This window comes from Periophthalmus magnuspinnatus, chromosome 5 (assembly GCF_009829125.3).
Source record: "Periophthalmus magnuspinnatus isolate fPerMag1 chromosome 5, fPerMag1.2.pri, whole genome shotgun sequence".
In the NCBI taxonomy this organism is placed as follows: domain Eukaryota; kingdom Metazoa; phylum Chordata; class Actinopteri; order Gobiiformes; family Gobiidae; genus Periophthalmus; species Periophthalmus magnuspinnatus.
In genome coordinates this window covers 13,499,721-13,514,216 of record NC_047130.1, presented here as the reverse complement: position 1 = coordinate 13,514,216, position 14,496 = coordinate 13,499,721, and the positions used below count along the sequence as shown (strand labels likewise).

Sequence of the window (14,496 nt, the reverse complement as noted above, 5' to 3'; positions counted from 1 at the left end):
CAGGTTTTTGTAAGCAGACAAGAAATAGGACGTAAAGGATTAGGAGGTAGAAAACAGGTATTAGAATGTAGGAGACTATAGGAGGTAGGAAACAGATATTAAGACATAGGAGACTAGGAGGTAGGAGACAGGTAATAGAACGTAGGAGACTTGGAGAGAGGAGACATGTATTAGTACTAGGGATGAGACAATATTAAAATTTTGACTCATAATTATTGTGACCAAAGTAATAGCGATTAACAATATTATCAGGATAATTATTAAACCAAGGCAGTATAATGTCCTCATATGTGGACACCAGGACCTTGCAGAGAAAAATTTTTTTATTGTGGCCAAGACAACCCAAAATGTGTTGTACACATATGGTTATAGGTATTCAGATTAATTCATGATTGTTGTAAAATCATACGTTGCTGCTTGCAATCTGTGCAATCAGCTGTGTAAAATGCTGTTCAGCTAGCGCTAACCTAGCGATAGCAAAGTCGACACAAATACTGATTCATATAAATCAAAACTAACACAAACTACATTAAATAGTTTATTTCACATGGTACATTACTTACGATGGATATTTTCAGCTCAAATTTGTCAAACAATGCAGGATTGTTGTCTCATAAATATGTGTGTAAGTTTTTTGTATTTGCCCTTGGAACTGTATCTTTTTTTGGGCAGGCTCTGCAGATTGGTGGCTCATCTTATTGGTCTTGTCTTTCAAATCCATAATAATTCTACACATCAGACTTCACCTTCTTGAGTGGAGAATATAAATGTGCACCATCACAGGGATCCAGATGCACTGCCTGTCCACTAGCCATGAAGGTGACGGATGGTGGTGAAGAACCATCCCCAATTCAGAATAGCCACAGACGCTAACAAGTGTCATTGCTATGATAGAGAGCCCCAAACACCAGAACTAACATCTAAACATTGCATTGAACCCGGAAACATGAGGCAGTCTGGCGCCATAAGGGGTTTATAATCGTGATCACGATTATTAAAAAATGCCACGAACAATTAATTGTGGACCTTTTTTATCGCGATTATCAATATTATCGTATATCATCCCATCCCTAATTAGGACGTAGAAGACTAGGAGGTAGGGGACAGGTAATAGGACATAGGAGACTAGGAAGGAGGAGGCAGGTAATAAGATGTAAGAGACAGATATCTGTATAATCCCTCAGTCATCCAGGTCTGATCCATAGCAAAAGAAAAATATAAAATGAGTGATTTCACACCTATTAGCATGCTGGCTAGCCCTGTTGTTTTTGTTTTGGGTTTTTTTTGCTTTGAGTTTGAGGATGGAGTTATAGATGGGGGATAGATAATGTCCATTCCTGTTAATTTCTTTTCTCTGATCTTACTACTCGCTGTGCTAAGATCTGTACATCACTGTCTTCAAAGGAGTGGTTAGTGGCTTTTAGATGGAGATGTGCGGCGGACTGGGGTCCAGAGGAGCTCTCGCAATGGTGTTGGTACATTCTCTTGTGGAGTGCCTGTTTAATTTCTCCAATGTAACACTCACCGCAGTCTTCACTACACTGAATGGAGTAGACCACATTGCTTTGTTTGTGGCTCAATAGTAGGTGTTTTTAGTTTCAGTGTAATTAGCTCCTCCCTTCAGATAGATATAAGGCAGTGTTCACTAGTAATCTGACCAGAACTGGATGAGCAGCCAAATGTCTTCACTTCTACAACATTTTGTCCAGTTGATAGACTTTATATTTTTCTTTTGCTATGTAAGAGACAGGTATTAGGACATAGTATACTAGGAGGTAGAAGACAGGTAAAAGGACATAGGAGACTAGGGTGGAGGAGACAGGAGACACAGGGAGTAAAGTAGGAGGTAGGAGGCAGACCGATTGGCTGAGGAGGAGCAGAAGGACAAGAGACAGTTGGTGGCCAGAGCAGTGAAGGAGACACAGTGAGGAGACGAGGAAAGGAGGTGAAGAAAGACACTCAGCCATGACCTCTGATCCCTGAAGACACAGAAAAGTTATTTTGAACTATTATTTCTGACCAATTATTCAATGTGTGCTTGTAACAGGGCGAGCTTTATGCTCTGTAATGGCCCTCCTTCATTTGGCCGAAGCTGAACAATAGTAGTAGCAGTAGTTACCCCTGGGGAGAGAGTTTGTCAAGCCAGCCGCTGAGGACAGGCGGGGCCTTGTCGTTCAGAGATGTATAACTGGCGTATGGAGAGATGATGTCATCGTCCAGGTGGGGGGGCAGAGCCTCGTGTGGAGAAAGCCGCTTCAGCCACAGACTCTGAGGACTGAGGACACACAGTTGTAGTACACCATCACCCATCACCAAGTTAGTCGAGGAACTTTTAAAATATGGTTCACGGGTGTTTTTTCTAAAACCATTACCATTATGCTAAAGTGTACCTAAGCATTAAAGCTGTTTTAGGGTAAACTAGGTAAATTTGCAGCATTCTGGTCAAAAAAATCTGAATCTAAGATTGTAGTGCCTCCAGTGGCTTCTACAATTTCAAGTACTACATGACATACAGTGTCACACAGCACTGCCCCAATTACAGCCAGGTGTTTCTGACTGCAAACAACTGGCTGCAGGGGCGAAGTTTGAAATGTGGATACCTGTTAGACCCCACCACTCCTTCCCCCTCACTCTCTCCTTTAGTCCCTCAGACCTCGTTTAGTTTTACTCCTTGATATAGAAAGTCTCTAGACTCAGTCTCACCTCTCCGGGTCAGTGTGAGGAGAGCCTCCTTGGTCTCGGCTCCTATCCACCTGCACACATCAAACATGTCAGGCATCATCTCAATGTTCTCAATGTATCAATATGTTTGTGTACACCAATGCTATATCTGACCTGATCTGGGAGCGGGGTCCTCCTGGAGAACACGGTCTCACAGTACGGACTGATCTCCTCCTCCGGGTCATCTGTGGACGCTGAGCACACACACAGACCTGGTTTAGTCCTGATTCAGTCATGACTTAGACCTGGTTTAGTTATACCTTGTTAGTCTTAGCAGTAGTTTAAAGGGAGCAGTAGTGTTAGCAGTGATAGCTCTAGGCAAACAAATCCTTTTAGTGGATTGTTCCGGGAAAATAATCTACTAAATGTGAGCAGGCAATCTTCTCCTTGAAGATTGCCTACTCACCCGTGGATCCTTGGATGGCGAGGTAGAACCAGCCCAGAACCTCCAAATCCTTCAATGAATATATGATGTGACAAAGACTTGAACAGTGAACACTGAAGAGTCTCTCCAGGAAAGTGAATGGAAAAATTATGATGTTATGGATTTCAAAGTAGATCCCAGTACTTTTTCTTGTCTCTCAGACAATAAGTGAGAAATATATAAATCTGTAGCTTGCTTTTATTTTACTGTCCTATGCCATCAGAGACAGCGGGACAGTGGTCCATATTTGGAAATCTGAGCATATCCAATTAGGAGCAGGGCTGTTGAAGGTACATGGCCAGTCCCACCCGCATCATTGGTTTAGCAGGGGGCAGGCACTTTACAATATTGCTAATGCTAATGCGTTAGCGACATTGTTCATCTTTTGATTTACGGACAAATCGTGAAAAAAAAACACCAGGATCCTAGAGTGGGTTAAAAAAAAAGCATTTTAAGGTCAGAACCTGACAGCAGCAGTTACAAAGAGAGGGGCAACGTTTTTCAATACAAAGTGAATTAGAGCCAGAGTCGATGGAGTCAGAAGCACGCCCATGTTCACTTTGTATTTGGAAAACAGTGGCTAATGGGTTAGCTATGTCCATTTACATACACAGTCTATATGTTTGGGACAGCAAGAATTCAACAGTCTTTAAAACCAAAGTGTGCTGCTACATAAACCAGAAATCACAAGGAGACTATTTTTCATGGATACCGCTGTGGCTAGCTGTAATTAGATCAGTAGTTTTACTTTTTAGTGTCATTTTGTGAACACCACGTGAACCTGTGCTATTGCATTGGTCAAATACACATTACAATTGGCAGTGACAGTCGGCAAGTGACGAGCTCAAAATACAGACCAAACCCTCACTGAATGTGAAGGATGTCTAAAACTTAAAACGGTAAAGAGTTCTTTGAAAACATGAACTGCCAGTTTACTGACCTCTAGTGGACGTAGAGGAGTTGTTGCTCAAAGTGCTGCTGCTGCAAAACGACACAAACGCATATCCATTTACATTTTAGGATAAAGTACTAAACCTAAATGTTAAAATGCTAACAAAACACAATTGCATAAACATTCCTTACCTGTTCCTCTCCTGACTCCTTTCTGTGGGCAGTCTGGGTGGAGTGGGCGGGGCCTGCTGACTGTAACCCCTCCCACTGAGAGTTGCCCCCCAGTAAATCTCATTGGACACCATCTCCATCGCATCACTCCCTTCTGTCCAATTAGAATCCAATGTCTCTTCCTGTTTCTTGTTACTTCTATTCTGCCGCGGTGGAATCGGAGGTAAAACATCCGTTAGCGATCTGCTCCGGCTCGGTCTGGACTTTATGTGTTTTTTATTCCCCGTAGGACTAACACTAGACTCGGGAATATCTGTAGGACTAACCGTTGGGGAAGAAGTGGTGATAGGAAGTACGTTTTCTTTAACAGGAGGAGCGGAGAAAGTGGTAAAACTACGCCGTATCCGCGGGGGCACAGGTGGAACGAATGCGCTAGCATCCGACATGGATCGATTCCTGTGAGTGGACGATTTGTCACCGGGCGGAGTCTCACAGTCTGACGTCATTGAGTGGGAAGTTACGCTGCTGTTGCTGGGCAGATTTTCAGAGTCTAGACTGAGCGATTGTGGGGAGAGCCTCCTGAGTGGTTTGTGCTGGTCATGTGACGATGGAGCGAAGTGGACAGGAGTGGTGCGGCGGCGGTTGAAGACAGTCCGAGGTTTTGGGACCGGTTTAAGTCCAAGTCTTCTGGGGTCCTTGGAATCCAACATGGGGGTGCTCTGGTTGGTTGGCTGGGGGCAGTAAGTGCGTTGCAGGTGGCCAATCAGGCGCAGGATCCGTTTGCGGTGTCCAGTGGCGGTGATCCCCAAACTCAGCAGAGAGTCCTGGTCCAAGAAGAGCAAGTCCGAGGCACAAACCAGTCCAGCTTTAACAAAAATCTCCACATATCTACAGGACGACAAGGACACATCAGAGACCTGGTTTAGACCTACATTAAAGGGTTGGTCCTTGTTTGGTCCTTATGTTGACCAAGTTTAGTCCTAGTTCACTAAATTACACCTACCGTATTTTTCAAGCTATAAGGCGCACTTAAAATCCTTTAATTTTCTAAAAAATCTGTGCACTTCATAATCCAATGTGCCTTAATGTATTATGTATAAGCTACGAAGATGCATTGCTTGATGGATTGTCGGAGCATTACAGCTACTGTAGTAAAGAACCTCATGGAGTAATAGGTGTGTGAGGACACCAAAATGGCACCTGTTAAGAGACATGGTTACGAAGCGGATTTCAAACTCAAGGCTGTCAGTCACACAGCAGAACATGGAAATAGAGCAGCTGCGAGAGAATTCAATTTTAATTAATCAATGGTATGGAAGTGGAGGAAGCAAGAAGATGACCTACACCAAGTAAAGAAGACAAAAAAGTTTCCGAGGGAACAAAACGAGATGGCCACAGTTAGAGGACAACACTAAACAGTGGGTTATTGAACAGAGAACAGGAGGTAGAAGTGTCTCTACAGTCTCTATTCAACTCAAGGCAACAGCGGTTGCACGTGACATGAAGATCAGCGTCTTTCAAGGAGGTCCTTCTTGTGCTTATGATTTATGAAAAGGTGTAATCTCTCCATCCGCGCAAGAATTACCATCTCGCTGCAACTGCCAAACACATCACCAACATGGATGAGTTCCCCTTCACCTTTGACATCCCAGTGAACCGTACTGTCGAGAAAACAGAGGCCAGTGTGGTATCTATAAGCACCACAAGGAATGAGAAGTCATCTTTCACTGTAATTCTCGGTTGCCAGGCTAATGGCCAGAAACTACCACCCATGGTCATTTTCAAGAGGACGACTTCGCCAAAATAAAGGTTTCCGGCCGGCGTCATCATCAAGGCTAACCCAAAGGACAGAATGGATGAGGAGAAGATGAGTGAGTGGCTGAGAGAAGTGAGTGTGACATCACCTGTAGTGTCCGGAGCGCTTTATATTCTGGTGCGACTTATGTATGAAAATAGACCCATTCATTGATATAGTGCCTTGTAACCTGGTGCGCCTTATAGCCCGAAAAATACGGTACTTGCAAAGATCAATCCAAAAAGTGCTGATGAGATATATTTGAGAACCCATAGTTTAAACAGTAGCTCTACAATGTCAAAAAAAAAAAAAAAATCTGAATAAATCAAAATCATAAATGTAACGCCATTAGGCAGCACTTTAATTATAAATGACCTCAAAATCTCATCTTGACCCAATCTTCCATCTTGTCACGTCTTGTAGTTGCCTGGGATACAGACTACACACTTTTCCAATGCTTCGAGAATATGTGAGCCTGGTCACTGGTGAAACTTTCAGATGAGCGTGATTGACAGGTGAATTAGCCAATCAAGGGCTCACAAATATGGCCGCTTACAAGGTAAAAAGAAAAAAAAAATCACAGGGGACAGAAAACCATGGTGGATTTCTGACGAATCAATGAGCAAAGCACTAAACTTAATTTGAGGTAAAAGAAATTTGACTTTATTTGTAAATCATAGGTGATCAATGAGCTCCTTCGTCTTAAATGCGTCACTGAAATAAACAAATCTGATTGGATGATCATTTTTGGTTCTGGTTTGAGGTGCTTCGGAGGGACCAGACTGATATCCTAATGTATAAAAAGATATCAGTCTGGATCTGCCAAGTCTTCTAAGAATTATGTCTCTCATCTCTAATAAATCCTGTAAAATATGCTGTGTTCAGAATACAAATTGAGATCAATTTATAAAAATAATGGAAAGAATGACTGTTATTTTCTTTTTGTAAGTACTGCAGTAGTTCCTATAGTCCTGTCCTACCTGTCCAGGTGAATGGAGGACAGCAGCGTCTCGACCTCAGTGGTCTCTGAGCTCTCACTGGTGCTGATGCTGCTCTGGTCCAGCGTTTCCATGGCGACCAGCATGGCTCCAGACTCCAGTGTAAACAGGAAGTCCAGGACCAAAGACAGAAAGTGTGTCCATCACTGAGGAGCAGCACTGGGACTAATACTGTCCATCTGAAAAAAGAAAGAAACACTTTAGCTCGACCAATCACAGCCTCCATTTTGTGGTGCAGTTACCACTCTTTTCTACGGCACAGATGGTGAATAGTACTGTCACAAAAGTATCAAAAATCAGATACTAATCGATATTAAAACAAATATTGAAACTAGACAATCATTTGATACTGCAAAATCTGAACAGTTTAATATGATTTTGAGCTTTATCAAAACAAATATAAGACTTATTATTTGTATATAAAAATCACATTCTGGTCCTAAAAAAGGAGTATCGTAAAGGTATTGTAATCATAATGAATAATGGCTCCACTTTCTGAAGCTACTGTTCAAAAATCATGTGGCTTTTGTTTATTTAAACTGACAGAGAAGATGCTGAACTTTGTGCCAGTTTTAGTTTCATGTGAATAGGCCCAGACTTTGTTAAACGGCAGGGATTCTAGTTTTCTTTTACTTGCAGGGATGTCAAGATTATTTGGTCAGTCGATAACTGTGTTATTATGATTGCAAGAACTAAGTAAAAACTTTTTAAAAGAATTTTAAAAGCAAAAAGAAGTCCTTTCAATTCAACCTACATTTAAAAAAAAAAACTAAATATAATGTGAAGTTTTATTATGGGTTTTTCCAACAGAAAGCTGAACTCTAAAGCTGTCCCAGTCTACAGACCAGCATAAGGAGCAGAGAGGAGAGCAGCTGCTGGAGAAACAGGAAGTACATTGACTCACTTCCTGTGTCTGTGACCTCCGACCTCAGATATTTTTATGGCTTTGTTCCTGTTCATTCACAAACACAGTTTGTTTATCCAGCTCATCCTCTGTGTAATGACAAACACATCTGCAGCAGCCCCAGAGACCTGGTTTAGTCCAGGTTTAGTTTTATTTACAACAGATTTAGACTGGGTTAAGGCCAGGTTTGGACTGGATTTAAACCAGGTTTGGATGTGTAAAATTTGATGAACATAATAATAATAATAATGGCTTACACTTATAATGCTCTTTTTCAAAGCCTCTCAAAGCGCTACACTATAGTCATTATTCATTCATTTCCACACTACTGTAGCCACAGCTGCCCTGGGGCAGACTGACAGAAGCAAGGCTGCCAATCTGCGCCATCGGTCCCTCCGACCACCACCTATCATTCGCGCACACACCACTTTCATACTAGGCAATGTGAGTGAAGTGTCTTGCCTAAGGACACGACAGAACTTGGTCCGAGCGGGACTCGATCCTTCGACCTTCGGGTTGGGGGACCAACACTAACCACTGAGCCACTGTTGCCCCACATTATCACACAGTTACTATTACAGGCCTGAAAGAGAGTCCTGCTGTTTAAATATTACATAGGTTAGTTTAATTATTAAATAAATGGCATGTTTGCGTTGCTTTTTGTGTGTTCTTGTAATTGTTTTGGCCTGATCCCTCTTCCTGCTCAGCCTGTCCTGTCAATATGGATTTACAAATTAGCAGATTACTATGTTTAGCTCCATACATGGTTAAACCAAGCAGATAAGCGTGAACATGTAAACAATGGATTTATTCTTCTGACATAAATTAACTCCGGCAAGTCACATGATCCCATTTGGAAGTGCACGGCGAGCTTTCATACAAGGTAACAGTGCCCGGGGACCCATCTCTAGAGCTTCAGGTAGACTTGGTCAGCACTACCTTCGCTGGAGGATTTCACCTGTTGGGTAGATCAGAGACACTAAATGGTCACATTTTTCTATAGCGCTTTTCTACCTTCAAGGCACTCAAAGCACTTTACAACAAGGAACCATTCACCATTCCAACCATTCACACACACATTCATACACCAGTGTACACAAGGAAGAATCACACCACCACACATTTGAACCGCCAACCTTCAGATCAGTGGACAAACACTCTACCAACTGAGCTACTGTCGCCCATCTAGCACTCTGCCCCGAGTTCTGCACGTCTTTGGTTCACCCTACTCTAGACGTTACGACAAGATGGGGTATTTTACTTCTACGCTTCTACTTACTTACATACATATTTAGATCACCATGTTACCTTTTATTGTTTTGAAAATGCTATATTCACTGAAAACATATTAACATGTTTAATATGTGTCAAGTTTGTTTTTGATGCTCTGAGTCTCCTCTCCCTTTACTCTCTGTACGAAGTTACTCCCCTTCAGACACAATCAGCGTTCATCCCACTAATGAAAGTACTGCGCATTGCATCAGGTTTGTGAAGTTGTAGTGTATTGTTTTGTATCGTGCTTTTGTATATTTATGGAGAACTGTCGTGTAGGAGCATGGGTGACGTAGGCTTGTGGGCGGAGCTTGAGCTTGAATAGGGTCTGGGAGAGATTGCTAAAATACTCAAACATGCATGGATGATAAAGCCTCTTCAGACAGGTTTTTGATGAGGGAACATTATAAGATGGTAGAAAGCTCAAAATAATATGCATAATACCCCCTGTTTAAGGTTAGGATTGAGGGCGAGGTTAGGCATATAGTGACTATGGGTTAAGGTTAGGATCAGTGTCCAGGAAATGTAGTGGAAGTCAATGGAATGTCCCTAAGAAACATGGAAGCCCAATGTGTGTGTGTGTGTGTGTGTGTGTGTGTGTGTGTGTGTGTGTGAATGAAATGGGGGTTGTTTATATTTTGCATTTTCTCACTGGCGGGATCATAGGCAGTATAAATATAACTGCCTGATCCTCCTACAGTCCAGTCCCGGACCGGGTCTGGACCCAGTGCGGTCTGTGTGCAGTCATGTGACTCAGGGAGAAAGCAGGAAGTGACCGTTTCCGTGGAGACTGTGGGCGTGAGGTCAGGGGTCATGAGGGACTCAGAACAAAGATGGCTCTGTGTGTCTGTGAACATTTCACACCTGACACTGCACTGAGCACTAACTATAAACTGTAGCAGGACTGAACAGGAATAAACCAGGACTACATCAGGTCCAAACCAAGTTTAAATAGCTGTGCGTTTTTTGTGTTATGATTATTGTGAGAAAAAAACACAAAGATTTAATGATTATTCAGGATTATTGACACCATGACCAAACAACAGTGAAATCCTTCATTTTCTTTCATTGTAATGACCTCACATGTTAGAAGAGTGACCTGGTTTATCAAATCCAACTTTCTGAATGATAAAGTTATGTAAACAGACACAACAGATACAAAAAAACTTGATAATAGGCTTTTTCTGTTCCGATGCTGATGTCGATACTTTGGCTTTAATTTTAATGTACAATTATTTCCTCCACAAACAACACAATCACCTGTGTTATTCTGTGTAAAAGCTTCTAACCGTATAGTTTAGATCTGTACAAACTTGTTCTGAAATGTGACTCTTGTATTAGTTTGTCAGTTCAGATTTCAGTCTTTTTTTCAATTCTTCTGGATGTGTTTAAAATGTGAACTTTGAATAGAATACTATTTTTTTTTAAGAAATTGCAAATCTATTCATACTCGCCAGTTCTTGTCAGAAAACTGTCCCTACCTGTATGTCTAAATCAAATGACCAGTACAACGGGTATCTGCAGCTCAAACGTTTATTTATTAGATGTTCATTTTGGAAGTGTGAGAAAGCTCCAGTCCTGGCCTCTTCAGACTCAGAATCCTCAAGGCCTATGAGGAATGTTAGTTGAACGCCATCTCACTGCTAAATTTTACTAATCACAAATTTTGGATTGGTGATTCATAAAACGTTAGATTTAAAAAAAATCTATCCAGTCCAGTCGGTCTATAAACAGGCTCTCAAAGTCCTGGATATGAAACCTTTTCGCCATCACCATTGTAAAGTCTTGAGCAAACACAAACTTTTAAATTGGGACAATCTAGTAAAATTTCAGGATGCTAACTTGGTCTTCAAAATCCTTCATGGCCTTGCTTCTCCTCCACTCTCTAAATTTTTTACACAGAGTGGTAGAAACACCAGAGCTGCTGCCTCAAACACTCTAGTTGTGTCTCTGAGAAAAAGCTCATTTAGCCAATCTGCTTTCTCAGTTCGAGCGGTCCAGTTTTTGAACACTGTCCCGCCTCACATCAGAAGTGTGGAGTCACTCAGGACTTTTAAAATCATGGTAAAAAAAATGGTTACTTCTGAATCAAGCCTGTGATCACCAAATGTGAAATTGTGCTGCCATGTGCTGCCTGCCTCATCTGCCGCATCTGTTCTGTGTTATGTCTGTAGATTTTGTCTGTCTTTGTCACAGTGTTTTACTAATTGCCTGCTTACCTGCACTAACTTTTAGAACATTTTACTAATAACCAAACTAACTATTTATACAAACTTTGTATTTTATGTGTGGTGGCATTTTACATCTTGCCATAGGGACTGCAGTTGGAAACTAGCTGTATAGCTAATACTGGCGCATTTACAGAAATGTTGATTAATGTGCATTGTCCCTATTCAAATAAACTAATAAATAAATAAAATAAAATAAATATTAGCTGTTGTTTAAGTCAAATTTGATGAACCCTTCTGTCCCCCCTGTTCTTCACTGTGCTAGTCCTGATTTAGTCCAGCTTAGACCTTGTTTAGTCATCCTTTAGTGCAATTAAGATTTAAAGTATAAGATTAATTGAGATCCAACCTCAGACTAAACCAAATTTGAACCAGGACTGAAACCTGGCTCAGTCTCTTTGTGAGGGGTTTCAGGTTTCAGTATTTATACATATACATCAGTGAGCCTTATCCTGGCCATCCATCTCCATCGCTCTTCTTCAGCCGGCATGGAAGCTTTCTTAAGCCCTTAAAAATATGGTTCTTTGAGATTGTCTCCTCCTCGTCAGATTCCGAGATGTTCCTCAGTTCTTTGGGGAGTGTGAAGTTGTCCTGCCTCTTGCATCTGCCCATCACTGCTTTGGGCTCATAATCAAGGTTCTTGATTATGAGCGAGGTTCAAGGTGAGAGGGCTTCATCTACACAAATCTGTAGTTTGGACTGTCTCTCTCTCTCCCATTCTTTCCTCTCCTCCAGCTCCTGCACCTTCAGGAGCTCATGTCTCTCTTCTGATCTCTGCTTTTCTTCTAACAAGGTCCTCTTCTCCTCCTCCCACTGCATCTCCTTCTGGCGCTCTGCTAACCAGGCCTGCTCTTTGTCCAACCAACCCTTCTCCGCTCCCTTAAATTAGCACTCAAAATAGATAGGATTGCCTCAATTTCTTCTCTCTTAAGCCATTTTGAATCTAAAGTTGTTTTCAAAACGTTGTTGCTAAACCACAGTAGGCGTCGCTGTTTGGAGCGTTGACTTGTGTGTCTTGTCTGTCAACTGATTGAGTTTAAAAAGAGGGCATTTGGTTCAGGGTTTGGGAACAGTCTGTCTGGAGTCATAGTTCAAAGTTCAAGGCTGTGTGATGATTCTAGTGTATTTGATGTGATGTTCCTGAATGTCAAACTGACACCAAGGTGACTGTTGCTAGGTTACAGCAGCATGCAGGATTCACATTCTGGTCAAACATCACATCATTATAGGATCCTGTTTGACCTGTTTGGTTTACATCTCTGTGTAATATCTCACTGGAACAAAGTTACACTGCTTCTCCATCAGTTTAAATAAAGAAAAGTGAAAGTTTATTTCACTGTAGCTTCATAAAGTGGTGCCATTATTCCACCCCAAAGTTTGTGGCAGTGTTGTCACAATACTTTTTTTTTTTTTTATATCTGTGTAATCCCTCAGTGTCCAGGTAGGTTCCATAGTGGTCCATGGGTGTGTACTAGTCAATGTGTCTTATACTTGTTCTGATACAGCTCAAGATCATTCTAAACATATTCTGAAGTTTTAGTATCGGTACTTGCTCAAATGAGTATCTAGTTTTGACACTAGTTTTAGTATCGATTAGTATCACATTTTTGATACTTTTGCCAAGCCCTAATGTCAGTTCTTCAGCAAATGTTCTGAAAATGTTTTAGAGCTCCTGCAGTTGTCATCACACAATCCCATCATGCACCTCCACACCAGCAGTGGAGATTTCCCATAGAAACCGTGTCACCAATTATGAAATCATACCAATAATTCAGATGATGAAAATTTTCACTGACAATTTTATACAGTAATTAGAAGCCCAAAATACACTGATTCAGACACTTTTCCTCCAAGGTTTTGTTCCTCAGAGCACTCTCCCTGACCCGTCGCTCCGGCCCCTGCTCCAGCCGCGCACACAGAGCAGCCTCGGGTGAGTGGCAGAGTGTAGAGGACACATGTTTACATATACAAGCTTCTTTTACGGTCAGATTAGAGATGTTTCAGTGAAATCGCTGTATACCAGCCCCAGCAGCCACGGTACTGTCGCCCCGCCCCTTTTCCTCTGTGTTGCACAAAGCCTGAAACTCACAGATAGACTATACCTTACATAAAATATTGTTAGTAATAAGAAAAATAAGAAAATAAAAGAGAAAAAAAACCTGTAAGAAACATCATCAGAACATAGGATGTCGATAATTAATTTATACAGAGCTCATGTTACCTCAGATTTGTAAAGGCCATAATTATTAAGACTTTATGTGTTTTATGGTGGTCTGCTTTAGTCACATTTAGACCTATAAACAAATAAATAACTTTTACATTTGAAAAATCTTGTTCATTTCAAATGTATTATTGGTTTTACTTTATCGGTTTTCAATGACACACATCTTCAAATTATTGGTCATTAATAGAAAATTCCATTATCTTTAGTAATTAACAAACTTTCAGAGATTGTGGATACTTGTTGTGCCCCAGGATGTACATATTATCGAGGGAAGAGGAAAGCCTGAGCCTTTTACCGGATTAACAAAGCTCTATATTGTCAGTAGAAGTGGATTTCTGCAGCTAAATGGGCTAAAAGCTAATCAAGACATAACTCTACATTATTGAAGCCATGAATGTATTTTTACATTGGTATTGACTGATCAGAACTGCCAACTGTAGAAAATAAAAGTTAAAATGTTTTGTTTGTTTGTTTGTTTTTGGCTGTTACATTGACATGACTTTTAAATCTGATTTAATGGGAGATCCAGGACCAAACCAGGACCAAACCAGGACCCAACCAGGACTAAACCAGGACCCAACCAGGACCAAACCAGGACCAAACCAGGACTAAACCAGGACCAAACCAGGACCAAACCAGGACCAAACCAGAACTAAACCATGACTAAACCAGGACCAAACCAGGACCAAACCAGGACCAAACCAGGACCAAACCAGGACTAAACCAGGACCAAACCAGGACCAAACCAGGACCAAACCAGGACCAAACCAGGACCAAACCAGGACTAAACCAGGACCAAACCAGGACCAAACCAGGACCAAACCAGAACTAAACCATGACTAAACCAGGACCAAACCAGGACCAAACC

General features: G+C 41.5%; 1 protein-coding gene across 1 annotated transcript in view; it reads right to left on the bottom strand.

Annotated features, from left to right (window-relative positions):
• Positions 1–14,496, bottom strand: part of arap3 (ArfGAP with RhoGAP domain, ankyrin repeat and PH domain 3) — a 44,193-nt gene that overhangs the window by 23,700 nt on the left and 5,997 nt on the right. The window contains exons 2-7 of the mRNA XM_055221789.1: positions 6,983–7,179; positions 4,229–5,095; positions 4,086–4,126; positions 2,836–2,915; positions 2,704–2,753; positions 2,120–2,275 (exon numbers count right to left, since the gene is read on the bottom strand). Of these exons, the coding sequence (XP_055077764.1) occupies positions 2,120–2,275; positions 2,704–2,753; positions 2,836–2,915; positions 4,086–4,126; positions 4,229–5,095; positions 6,983–7,086 (1,298 nt within the window). The 5' untranslated portion in view covers positions 7,087–7,179. The remainder of the gene's footprint in view (positions 1–2,119; positions 2,276–2,703; positions 2,754–2,835; positions 2,916–4,085; positions 4,127–4,228; positions 5,096–6,982; positions 7,180–14,496) is intronic.